Source organism: Rhinolophus ferrumequinum, chromosome 16 (genome assembly GCF_004115265.2).
Source record: "Rhinolophus ferrumequinum isolate MPI-CBG mRhiFer1 chromosome 16, mRhiFer1_v1.p, whole genome shotgun sequence".
NCBI classification, from domain to species: Eukaryota; Metazoa; Chordata; class Mammalia; order Chiroptera; family Rhinolophidae; genus Rhinolophus; species Rhinolophus ferrumequinum.
This window is the reverse complement of record NC_046299.1, coordinates 27,163,041-27,176,348: the sequence shown is the minus strand read 5'-3', so window position 1 is coordinate 27,176,348 and position 13,308 is coordinate 27,163,041. Positions and strand designations below refer to the sequence as shown.

The 13,308-nt window shown below is 43.9% G+C and overlaps 1 protein-coding gene across 2 annotated transcripts; it reads right to left on the bottom strand.

Annotated features, from left to right (window-relative positions):
• Positions 1-201: 201 nt before the first annotated feature.
• On the bottom strand, positions 202-13,067 carry OPALIN (oligodendrocytic myelin paranodal and inner loop protein). Of its 2 annotated transcripts, XM_033129733.1 has the most exons (6): positions 12,927-13,067; positions 10,356-10,391; positions 6,761-6,796; positions 5,436-5,555; positions 3,887-3,943; positions 202-2,380 (listed from the first exon to the last, which is right to left on the bottom strand). In XM_033129733.1, the coding sequence occupies exons 1-6, from the start codon at positions 12,927-12,929 to the stop codon at positions 2,204-2,206; spliced, it is 429 nt and encodes a 142-aa protein (XP_032985624.1). In that variant the 5' UTR covers positions 12,930-13,067; the 3' UTR covers positions 202-2,203. The 2 variants fall into 2 exon arrangements, with proteins under 2 accessions (XP_032985624.1, XP_032985625.1); XM_033129734.1 differs by lacking the exon at positions 10,356-10,391 and having other exon boundaries at positions 12,927-13,047.
• Between the last annotated feature and the right edge of the window lie 241 nt (positions 13,068-13,308).

Genomic DNA, 13,308 nt, shown 5'->3' with positions numbered 1-13,308 from the left:
GTATAGACTGAGGTCATTTGATTGACATATGGTGGTTATACAATTTTCTTTCTGCACATGCTCTTACCCAGAATGCATACAGAAAAACCCACGGGGCGGGGGGTGGGGGGGCAAACCTTAATGTTCATTTGATTTTAATTCTATGTATTATAATGACGCTCTATATATTATAATTATAATATAATATAATTATAATCTATATATTATAATGTTCAAGGACAGGTTTCAACAGTTTGCCCATATGTGAGGAACCAGTTAATACCAGTTGGGTCTTATCTCCTCTTTTTAGGAGTGTTTGGACACCCTTGATTTATTTCTGGCGGATGAGCCTGGGTGGTTCCTGGCATGGGGATGCAGGCCTGGGCTGTCCCCCTTCAGGCTCACTTTTATTAACCCTTTTTTGCCTCATCACCCTCCATGAAGGACTGAACATCTCCACATCAGCCTCGCAGAGACAGTGCCAGCACCAAAAATATCCCTGGAATAACCTTAATTCCAACGCCAGGGCCAATGCCATGTAATATTGGCAAAGGAAAACCACAGACATGTTGCAGGTTCATAAGAACAACCATTTTACTTTTCACTTTATTCCAAAATAAGGTCTTGTGCATTGTGGCAAGAAAAACGACAGAAATACTGAACCTTACTAGTTTAGTAGAAACAATTTTAAATAAAGACTTTAAGCAATGGATTGTAAGTGGAATTAAAATAAATCGTCTAAAATACAAGCGACACATTATAGACTCCAAGCCTTATTCACATGCACATTTCAGTTCAGCCTCAGAACTGCCCTGGGGGTAGGAGGATGAGAACTGCTATCTCCATTTTGTAGGTGCAGAACTGAAGCTCCCAGTGGTCAACAATGTGCCCGAGAGCTGGCACCTATAAGCAGTGAGGCCAAGGCCACAGTCATGTTCTCGGCAAATTCAAGGTATTTCCCAAAATGTAAGAGAAGTACAAGAACCTAGATCACTGGGCACACCTGCTTAAAAATGGCTAAACCTGTTTTGTCAACGTGACTGGACCCAGGGGACTTGGCACAAAACTAAATTTCACAAGAGACTTTGAAAAGCATGGGTTGGCATATGGCAGTGATTGGGTTTATAGAACCCATTCTTGGTTATTTAAAGAAAAGAGGGGAGGGGTGTTTCTGAACAATCTGGAAAAGCAACATTTCCACAGCAAGTCGAGGTGGTGCATGGAACTGGTAGATGGACTCTGAGATGCCCTGGACCCAACTTCTCCCACCAGGAGACCTGAACTACTCATAAACAGTGGTTCTGGGTGGGGGAACCAGGATTCCTGGAAGCCTCCTCACAGAAGCGATAATGAAGGCCTGGCCCAAGCAGGCTGACACTGCCCATGGCTTCCCACAGATGCCAGGCACACTGCTACCCAGACTATCCCTTTGGTCCGGTGATCATGTGCTCAGCATCCTCTGGGTCTCTCTTCCTGATAATGAGATTTCCCACGTAATAGGCCAAGGACTTGGGCCTTTCTCCCCACTTCCACAGCTCTCATTTCTAATAATCATTTGAAACAACCTCTGCCTTCTCTCCACATTATTTACACTCAACACACACACACACACACACCATTGCAGAATTGTCTTCCTTAAATACTGTCTGATCACAAACAAAAGTGGGGGTGATGAATGATCCAACCACGTGCTACCCCTGTGGTCAGGGCATGTGTGGCTCCACGTGATTTCTATCCTGAGATATTCAGAAATAAGGAACTGCTTCCCCTCACACATCCCTCTTAAGCTTCATTTATACACCAACTTGTACCATGCTGGCCTTGGCCAACCTTCCCTTGGGAGCCAGGTCTGATGGCTTTTTTGAGAAATGGGATGTGAAAAAAGAGCAGAAGACAAGACACTCAGAAATTAAGCCCTTTTCCCAAAATCACAAAGTAAAGCAAATTCTCACTGGGATCAGGAACAGGACCCAAGGGCTCCTTCTGGATGCATAGTGACCTCACTTGGTGCTGCACTGCTTATGAAACCACAAGATCTGAGATTTGGAATGAACCTTATTGGCTCTGTCCCCTAAAGACACAAATCAACCCAATAGATTTCCAGATCTGTCAACGAAATTTGGATTGGGTAAGAAGCAGCTTGCCATCTCTCCTCACGCCAAGCACAAAACCCTGGTGTTTCAGCGCTGCTCCGGCTCCAGCTCCGCTCCTTGACTGAGCTGCGTCATTCCAGGCTCAGTCTGGGCATAAGCCACCACAGTCCTCTCCTTCTCTCCATTTCCACAGGAGGGTGGTAAGTGGCGTGCATGGGCTCCTCGCTTCCTGCTACAGTCTTCACGTATATGTGAGCTTGTTCTTCTCCCATCCGAATCGTCCCATGGGTAGGTACCCTCCTAGGAATCTTGAGAAAACAAAGAGGTTTTGAAAAAATATATAGCAAAGACTTCTGCTTCTGGCCAAATTGGAGTAACAGGAACCAGATTTACCCTCCCCCTAAAACAACCAAAAATCAGACAAAACATCTAAACAATAGTTTTGAAGACTGGCCATCAGGCAAGGAAGGACAGTAATCCTCAAGAGACAGGAAACAAATGAGGAGAGGTCTACAACTACCTGAGCTTGCTGCCTTGGGAGAATTTTTAGGCCATTCAACACACTTTTGTTTAATGTCAGCATGATATCTGTTTTTCTATCCTTTTACTTTTAATCTATTAGTGTCTTTATTTTGAAAGTGACTTTCAGTAGGCAATATATAATTGGCTCTTGCTTTTATATCTAATCAAGATAGCTCTGCCTTTTAATTGAGGCATTTATACCATTTACGTTTAATGGGACTATTGATATGGTTGGGTTTAAATCTACCATTTTGCTATTTGTTTTCTATACCATCTGCTCATTGTCACTTTTTCCTGCCTTCTCCCATATAGATTTTAGAAGCCTCTTATTAAGTTCCATGAAAAAAAATCTGTTGAGGTTTATATTGGAATTACATTTATTATGTAGATCAATTTGAGATTGTTTGGCATCTTTATGCTATCGAGTCTTCCTATCCAGGAGCATGATATATGACTCCCATTATTTCGGTCTTATTACTCTCTTTTACTAAAGTTTTATTTTTCTCCATATAGGGATTATATGTTTTTGCTAGATTTATTCTTCAGCATTCTATATATTTTTATTGCCACTATAAAATGGTATCTTTAAAAGTTACTTTTTCTAATTGATTGTTATTAATTTTTAGAAATGCAAATTACTTTTGTATACTGATTTTGTATCCAGTAAACTTGTTAGGGTCTCTTGCTAATTCTAATAATTTACCCGTGATAATCATATCATCTGAAAAAATTACAGTTTTGCTTCTTCTTTTTCAGTCTTATACTTTCTACTTCTTTTTCCTATCCTACTGCATTGCTTAGGACCTAAAGTACAATATTGAATACAGGTGGTAACAGTGAGGATCCTTGTTTTGTTTCTGAACTTAAAGAAAATTCATTAACATTTTACCCTTAGCTATGATGTTTGCTATAATTTTTAAAAATATATACTGCCTTTCAATTTAAGAAAGTTCCTATTCTATTTTAGTTTGCTAAGAGTTCACATCACAAAAGACTTTAATTTTTTAACTCTCTTTTGCTATTGAGATGGTCACCTGGTTTTTCTCTTTTCATTTGTCAGTGAAATAAGTTATATTAAATTGATTTTCTAATGTTAAATCAACCTGGAATTCCTTTCCAGCCAATAAAAGTACTGAGAACCTCCTTTGTGCTTGAGTTTCATTTGGTCATCTCTTTTCCACATGTAAGCATATTGCACTTCTCCTGTATATAAAAAAGTCTTTAAAACCCTTGTTTTACTACGTTTCTTTACTGTATGATGACATATAGTGATTACAGCCAAGAGTTCTTACCTCAGCTATCTTGGGATTGTCATCAATTTCTGTAATTTCACATGGCCTCTCACTTTCCTAAGTTGGTATAAACAAACAAACAAACAAACAAATAAAATGAAGGGTCACAACATTTGCTCAAGACCATGATTAAAATCAGTGGTTCTTAAACCTGGGTGCATATTACAATCACCAGAGAACTTTAAAAAGAAAACATAATAAGCAAACAGATAATGATTCTCCCCTTCCAAAACATACACAAGAACTACACTTGTGAGTTACTTCAAAAATAATCCAGAGTTGACAGTGTGGAGAAGTGGGCGGGAGTAGAGATGAAATACAATTTGGTCATGAGGTGATAATTAAGTTCATTATACTGGTCTCTCTACTTCAGTATATGTTTAAAATTATCCATAATAAAATTGTGTGTGTGTGTGTGTGTGTGTGTGTGTTTTAAGGAGGGCGCAGCTCACAGTGGCCCATGCGGGGACTGAACCAGCAACCTTGGTGTTATCATCATCACCCTCCAACCAACGGAGCTAACCAGCCACCCCAAATTTAGTGTTTGTTTTTTTTTTTTAAGACCAATGCCACAGCTCTGTTATCCATGGTGATTTAATTGGTTTTGATGACTGGTATTTTTGTAGCCTCCTAGATGACTTTAAAATGCCCTGAAAGTTGAGAAAATGTTTACTTGAATAAATAACACCACCAGCAGCCGCAATCCTTCTTAATGTGTTCCAAGTTTACAGCTGTCAACACATCTTTACACCCAGGAGCTCATTTCATCCTTGCAACTTTGCCTACCTCTTAAAATAGGGAGGGTAGTTTTTATGACTCTTGTTAAGTTGAACTAATCCAGGCACAGAAAAGGTGGTCGCTAGTGCAGGATCACATAGACCACAGATTGGCGGAGCCAGGCTCAGAGCCTGGGTTTTCTCTCCCCGTGAACGCGTACCAGGGTGAGACTATGGGGAATGTTCATAAACAGTGGATGGAATTAGAACCCCGAGTTTATACAGCACAGTTGCATCACAACCATGGAACCTTTTTGGATATCAGTCTGAGTGACCTTTGAATTCTGAGTGTGGTCCCCAGAGCCATCTGGCATTGGGAAGGGGTGGGGTTGGTAGACTCCCTTGTGACTGATGGGTGTTCAGATGTGGAAAAGGGCAAAGATAAACAAAGCCACATCCACCGGACATATGCCACTGGGCACCTCAGTACCTGTTTGTCTCTTATCTTTCCTACGATGATCTCCATTCTCTTTATAAAGCTTGTGCCCTTGGACATGTGTTTGCCATGGCAACAAACATTCCTCTTCCCTCTTTGCCACTCCAAATACCATCCTTATCGCCACGGATTTGCTCAGGTGAGCTGAGGTTGTATGACAAATCAGCTCTGCCTGGACTGTAATGTCATGAGTCTGAGACAGAAATCAAGGTGCAGAAATGTCCACCATTTGTCCTCAGAAAACAGACACAAATCCTGATAGTCTCTGCCCAAAATCCAGTTCATGAAAATACCAATTTCTGCCAATACATCCAGACCCAAAGAAGCCACAAATCACCTCGGTGGACTCAGTGCTGCTTCTTCTTCGGTGAATCAGAGTAAAGAGTAAAGCCACCAGTAGAGCTGTGGCCACCAGGGACGGGATGCCTGCGGCCAGTCCCAGAGAGGGCCCACAGTCCTGGCACAGATCAGAGAAAAGCAGAGTCAGCTTCCACCAGAATAAAGGAAAAGTTCAACTGCTCAAAAATAAAACAAAAATGTTCAGTCACCCTCTAGGCAAAAACGAAAGGAGAATGAAATACTGTGAAAAATGTTTGCAATGTACATGACAACTGTCTCATTTTCATAGGATTTAATTTACGTAATTTAAATCCATTGCAAAAGGGTGATAAACCAGTAGAAAAATGCACAAAGGATACGAACAGTCCATCCCTAGGAACAGAAATACAAATGTCTCATCAACACTGGAAAAGCTAAGATACAGTTTAATGTATCAGCAAAAAGTAAAAGATTTTATTATATCCCACACCATTTTGATGTGAATTTTTTTTACTTATTTACACTACATGCATTGATTCATTTTCAAATTCCCATTTCCCTTTGATCTGAGTGGAAATAGCCACATTTGTGTCCATATAAGTTTTCAGATTTGCAGGTTATCTCAAATATCCTGAAATATCAACGATAATCTGCAACATCCCTATAAATGTGCAATTCTCATATAGAACACATACGCCGAAAGTATATAAATCATAAACATATAGCTTGACGACTTCACAGGATGAACCCCTCCATGTAACGAGCACCCAGGTGAAGAAACAGAACGTTACCAGCACCCAAGAAGCCACCTCATGCTCCCTTCTAGTCACCCCATGTGTAACCACTCTCCTGAAATCTATCACCGTACATCAGTTTTGTCTGTTTTTCAATGTCATCTAGATGCACAGAGCAAGTATGCACAGTAAGTCCTCACTTAACGGTGCCCATCGCTTCTTGGAACTGCGGTGAAACAATGGATAATGAAACCAGTTTTACCATGGACTAATTAATATAAACAAGAGTTAAGCTCCCACAGCATCTCGTCAACACTATAACAAAATGACATTGAACGAAACAACGCTGTTTGAGGACCTGCCATACTCTTGCATCCAGCTTCTTTTACTCGACACTTTGTGAACTCCACCTGTGATGTTGCCAACTCTCTCCCATTTTGAGCTGAGATGGTCGTAAGAATAATACTTGAACCAGATTCTGTGCTTGGTGGCAGTTCACACATCAAACTCTTTAATCCTCAAAACAAATGCACAGGATGGGTTGAGCATTATTATCCCCATTTTATAAATGACCAAAACCAAGGCTCCGAAATTTAACTGACATACTTACAACTTCTTTCCCACCTGTAACAACTGGGGAGGAAGTCTGTGGAAAAAGCATATACATCTTAAGAAAGCAAAATCCATGGAATTCATATTATACAAGACCGTCTGTCAAAGGTGAAGCTATAGGCCTAAAGTTCGCCCCTTTTTAACATTCTATTAAAAACAACACATGCCAACAACTGCCAAACAGAATCTTACTTGACTGCTTCCCAGATAAGAAGGAATTAAATTTGGCTACAAGGAGAGAGGCTTCAGAAATTTAGTTGAGGTCTTGGTTATTCAAGTGTTCTGGATTTGCCATAACACGTTTTGCACCTCAAAAAGGCTTCCCCCTGTCCCTAGTGCCGACTTTCTTCCCAGCACACTTTGGGCCTACCTGTTCCCATTGCTGGAGGGGAAAAAACATAAACACTGGTGGAAGCAAAGGTCTTGAAGGATGCTTTATTGTTTTCAAACATGCAATGAAGCGAATGGCTTTGGGGGGGATCTGAAGTTGTGAAGTATCCATGTTCCTGAGGTGGTTCCACTTGAATGAATACATTGCATGTTTCCGCTTCACGTCTCCGTTCGAGGAGGGGTACTGGATCTCACCACTTATGAGCTATTTCAGGTGACAGTCTCACCTGGATCAATAAATTTCAGGTGAAAGATTTATCATACATTTATCATATATTAGCAACTAACCTGTGTAAATTATGCTAAGTAGTGTAGTGCGGGGTTGAGTGTAGGTCCTGGGCTCACCGCCTGGAGTGGAACGGCGGTGTCTCCACTCACAGGCTAAGGGGCCCCATTTCTTCATCTATAAAATAGGGATGTTAGAACCTATCCCCAGAGCTGTTGTGAGCACCAGAAGTATAAGCTTTTGTCATTCCTTTAAACTTGGCAAAGCTCTGGTCAGACCTGTTATTTATTTAATATTCTCACCAACCTCAGTGAGTATCTTGGAGTCCCTAGGGCTTAGGCTTTTGACAATTATTGTCTCTATTTCACAAAAAAAAAGAAGGAGGAGGAGAAGGAGGAAGAGGAGGAGGAGGAGGAGGAGGAGGATGAGGAGGAGGAGGAAGAGGAGGAAGAGGAGGCGGAGGAGGAGAAGAAGGAGAAGAAAAGGAACTAGATCTCAGAAGTTGTGGAATTTTGTGCAAAGTTCCTCAGATAACCATAAATCTAACTTGAACTTGGGTGTTTGAATTCCAAGCCTAGACCTCTTTCCCAGAGAGTTCCCACCAAAGGAGTGTAACAACAGAGGCATTAACATTTGGTACTTAAATGGTTACAATTCTATCTAAACACAACCTCACTCTCCCCACCCCCCGCCCCCCCAAACCCCGCCCCCACCACCGTATTACCTTAATGCTGCGTTTGCCTAAAGTGTTCGGTTTCTCTGGGTTGTGGTAAGAATCAAATATTGTTTCAGGTAAGATGTTCTATCTTCAGGTTACACAAATTTACTTGGGCTGGTTTTAAGCCCCCCAAAAGGAGTTAACTATAAGGATTCAGGGGTGCTTCATAGAGCCCCAAAGCAGCAGGAATCTGGTTTCTCTACGGACTGGGAACTTGTTGGGACCAAAGCAAGTCCTCCTGGGATCTCTCCATCTCTCCCGGGTACGTGACCTTTCACTTGTGCTGTTCCCTGTTTGTTTCCTTCTTTCTCTCTCCAGATGAATTTCCCTGCCCTCATGAATACCTGCTATCATATGAGCTAATGCTTATGGAGTACTTACTACATGCCAGGCTGTTCAAGTACTTTTCCTGTTTCGGCTCATTTATTCTTCACAATAGCCAGTGAAGCATGACTATAATGATCCCCATTTTACAGATGAGAAGAATGAGGCACGGAGAAGTGAAATAACTTGTGGAGGTCACATAGCCCTAAGTAGCAGGCGCCGTGCGGGGGGCTCCAGGATCCAAGCTCTAACCACAATGATACACTGCCTTCCATGACCAAATGCAGCACCCAACCCAGTGGTTATACTTGACAGTTTAGTATGGCCCAGCAGGGACTGATTTGCATATGTGGCCCTGTTCCCAACCCTTGCAGAGGTTCTGATTAGCCAGGTATCCACCTCTCTTCCACAGTGGCCCCACTGCACTGGCATTCAGCTGCACCAAAAGGGAAGGCTTATATGACAGACATATAACCAGGAAAGGTGACCAATCTTCCTGGTTTTCCAAAGAGGTTGCCTAGGTGGCAGCATGTTCGATGCTAAAACCAGACAGTCCCAGGCAAGCTGGGTGGTTGGTCATCTGACATAGGTTCAAAGGGAGGAGGGGACAGTTCTCAGAGAAATGGGCTGTTAACCAAGGAGGTACTCTAAAAGGTGACGTCTAGCATCATAAGGACTTCTCTCTCACCCACTCACCTCTACCGCTCCAAGCAAATGGCTTCTTGCTTCTCTGAGTACCGTCACAGGGTAGGCCAAGTGAGGGCAAGACAGAACCTGGGGTCTCTACAGACCTGCTGCGTTTGAGCAGCCAGGGGAAACTTCCAGCAGTGACCATATTAAAAGGTTTGACAGTTAAGGAGAGAGATCGGGGAATTTGTCTGCAGACAACAGGCAGAGGCTGAAGCAGAGAGCAGAGCAAATCAGGGGGGTTCAGACGGCAGGGCCCTACCAGAGGGTGGAGCAGGTACCAGGGGAGCCAGAGGACAGATGTCTAGGGTAGCCAGCAGTGGACACCAGAGGGCCAGCAGTGAGTCCCAAGGTTCTACCTTCCTGCTGCTCTCCAGGACCATGCACCCATGTTACAGTAAACATGAGTCCTGGCTAAGGTGTCCTCTTACCGGCTAGATTCCACTTATTCTCTCCGAATAATCATACGACCTATCAGAAACGTTTGAGACAGCCAAATACACTAAAAAACCTGGGCCAGGACATTGCCAGGCTCAGTCACAGCAGCAGCACTGGTCAGAAAACAACCCTAGTGTCATCTCTCCACAGCATGAGAACAGAAGGTGGAAGATCAATTCTGGATTGAAACTACGCTCCATCACCTATGGAAATCTCTCTTTTGACTTGCAGCTAAATGTCAGAATCAAAAGCCATAAAAATGTTCATTCCTGTTGACCCCTAAATTCCCCTTCTAGACTATATACTAAGGAAATCATTTTAAGTGCAAATAAAGGTTTATCTATACCTGTGTTTATGACCAAATTATTCCTAATTGTGATTCAGCAATTAATTAAGAAAATCATTTATTTTAGGAAATATCATGTGGCCTCAGTCATGGTTATAAAGGCTGGTGGAAAACACTCATCCCGTAAAATTATATGTAGAGGAAGAACACAGTGTATAAAGATGACAAAAGTCAAAATCCACATAGAGGCAAACAGACTGGAAGGAGTGACGCTTTCTGATGTTGGTGGGAATTCAGGTGTTTTTTTTGTTTTCCTTTTTGCTGTTTTCCTTTTCAAAATGCATATTTATAACTTTCATAATTGAAAAAATTTCTCTGCGCACCCCCAACTCTTCCTAAGTGCCTTTGAGGAACTGTGCACCCCGTCCCCCCCATGGCTTCCGTGATGGCGTTCTGGAGGCCCAGTATAAGCGCTGCACCGGTGTTTGCTGACCTGCCTGGTGAATGGGGGCTGCTGTACTTACCGTGTTGGCAGGCAGCGTTAAGTTCAGTGAAACACTCTGCCAAAGAGAAGAAAACATTAAAGCTCCTGGGAATGGTCAGCCAGGCGCCTGACTGACCCCTCCACTAAATGTCAATGATTCTGGAAGATTCCAAGACAACTTACTGGTCCCATAGGCTCAGTCAGCCTCAGTGTCTGCTCCCTGTCTTGGGCCCGAAAGAGGGCAGAGGAACAGAGGAGCCCGAGGCCACTGGTTCTTCCCTCAGCGTCCCCTCCCCCCTCCCAGGTCCTCAACCAGGGCCAGGCAGTGGGGCCAGCCAGGGGGGCGAGCCGGCGGGGCGATTGCCTGAGGGATCCCCATCCAAAAGGGCAGCAAAAATATTACTAGAAATTCAGCAACATGCTGGAAAAAACTTTTTTTCTAGGACTTCTTTCAGGGACGGAACTGTGTGAATTTAGAAGTACTTGGTACTTTCTGCGTAGGATAGGAAATAAGAACCCCCAGGGGCACCCTCTCACCACACCTGCTCTAAGGAGATGGTCTAAACCCCTTCCCAGGAGAGGGAATTGGAGAAAAGCAAGGCTTCCGTTTTTGCTGAGTTGAGGAAGAGGGTCTGGGCTGGAACTGAGCTGGTCAGACGACAGAAGAGAAGCTGACCCTCCCCTCCCATCCCCTCCCCCGTCACACACACAGCCTCACCTCTTCCCCAACTATGGAGTCACTATTTAAACATCGGGGGCTCCGTGGGGCACCGAATCGTTAGCCTGCCCAGGTGCCCATACATCTGGTCAGGCCCTGCCCAGGGCCTCTGCTGGCCCCTTCCTGCTCCCTGTCCCCATCTTCTGTCCCTGCATTTAGGGTTCATCGATGCCAGTCTTTCTGATGTTGCTTTTTACCAAGACCAAGATGGACATTCTTTAGGACAACATAAGAGTAAGTGGACCATCGTAGGTCAGGGTCTTCTTGCTCAAGGGACCGAACACTGCCCTTCATGCTAATGCCCACCAGGGCCACAGATGCTGCAAGGACATTTGATGGAAATGGAATGCAGCTGCCCCGAGCCTATCTCATCAGTGAGGACTGGGTACTGATGTCAGCAGGCCCAAGACAAAGCTGCCTTTGGGGGCACGACGGAGGGAGGAGCAGCTACAAGCAGGCCGTTGCATGTGCTGTTTATCAGGATTTGGATGACGACGATTTTGGCCAACTTCAGAAAGACATTCATGTTGTGTAGAAACACACTGCAGTGCTCTCATGGAGAGAAAAACATCACGTAAATTTGGGTGGAGAAGCATCTGACGCACTGTTCGTTAGAGAGGCAGCAGGGTGGGGTGAGGCAACCCTGGGTTTGGAGTCACCTCATCTGGATTCGAGTCCAGACTCAGCCTCTTACCAGCTGTGTGGCCTTGGAAAGGTGACCTGAGCTCTCTGCTCTCCATTGCCTCACAACAAATCTGTTCTCCCACGCTCGGGTTTTCCATTTTCAAAATGGGAATATGGTTAACTTGCCCTGCCCATCTCACAGGATAAGCCCAAAAGAATTCACATCGGTGGCAGCTCTGTCCAAACTGTAAAACCCTCTAGGTGTATGAGGGTTTGTGTGGTGTCATGTTCCTCATGACCTGGCCAGCTCAGCGTGAGCACAGAGAAGACACTGGGAAATTCTTGGATGGAATCACATGCATGGATCAGCAGTAGTCAAAGTATTGGAATTTGGTACAGAACACACCACTAAAATACACCTACTGTTAGTCTGAGTACAATATAATATCTACCTAATGGTTCTGAAGACACTGTAGGATCTGTGGCTGAGTGTCACTTGTGGTAAGTTTGCTCTTTGGGAGGGGAAGGTAGGAGAGATGGGATCCTTACTCACTGTCGCTGAGGGTGTGCTGTGTGTCAGACACAGACTCAGAACCTCCCCACGAGGGGAGCTCTCTCATTCCTATATCATGGGTGACGGAACGGAGACCAAGACAGGTTTCGGAAGGTCACCCGCTGCTAAGTGGTAGAGGCTGGGTTAGATCAGAGATCTATCTAATTCCAAAGCCTGAATTCCACTCCTTTACATAATCTCTTTCATGAAGAATCAGGGAAGCCTCTTCTGTTTTCCCTCCTAACTTAGCAAACTTCATTTGATTGAGTACCAACCCAATTTGTATCACAAGTCAATCCACACAAAAAGGTGGGAGGTTTCTGATGCAGCTGACGAATATCTGTGTTGCTGATCAGGTAGCAGAAGGTGCACCGAACAGCAAGGACCAAGGCAGTGACCTGACCCATTGCGTCAACTGGGAAATGAATTCAGCTGAAACATCTACCTTGTACCCTGGCTGGATGTGGGCTGTTAGAAACAAAACCTTACTGTTAAAGTAAAAGGTAAGATCAGCAAATATTTGATGAGAATTTTTTTAAATGATTAGTTTAAAGTAAGGTTTTAGTTTTGCATATAGGTACATAACTGAAAACGAAGCCCCTTGACTTCATTGTATCAAGGATAGATTTATATTAGAATTAGGATATGTGAGCTTTAAGAATTGTTTTTATAGAGAGAATGAGTTAGGCTGAGAAAAGATGCTAGTTCTCACTTACCATTCTGACAGTCTCCCAAGAACCTTCTCCAAACACTGCCCCCGGCGAGCTCCTTTCTCACTGGTGTTATTGGCTTGTGTCTCACATTTGTAGGAATATCCAGCTGGGAGAGCAAGGGTGACAGGGCAAGAGGTGGCTCCAAGCGAGTCCTGGCAAAGCCATTTATGGTCAGGGGAGTAGCCAAGTTCTCGGCCCATCCCTTGGGAAAGATGGTCTCCTGCTCCATGGCCACTGTGCATGGCCCGGGTCATCCAAGCCTTTGCCTTTATTTTTGGTCCTTCTTACTTTTCAGGCCCCTTCTTTAAACCTTCAACTCAACAAAGAACCCACAGCTGGTCTGAGAGCTTGGAGGCTCCTGCTGCTGGAAATGCTTTAGAAACAA

Bases quoted from the DNA above. Each gene is read 5' to 3' on its own strand.
- OPALIN (XM_033129733.1), bottom strand. The intron at 5,556-6,760 runs GTAAGTATGTCA...GATCTGTGCCAG, and splicing joins TTACAGGTGGGAAAGAAGTT to GACTGTGGGCCCTCTCTGGG. The intron at 3,944-5,435 runs GTGATTTGTGGC...ATACCAACTTAG, and splicing joins GCAGCACTGAGTCCACCGAG to GAAAGTGAGAGGCCATGTGA.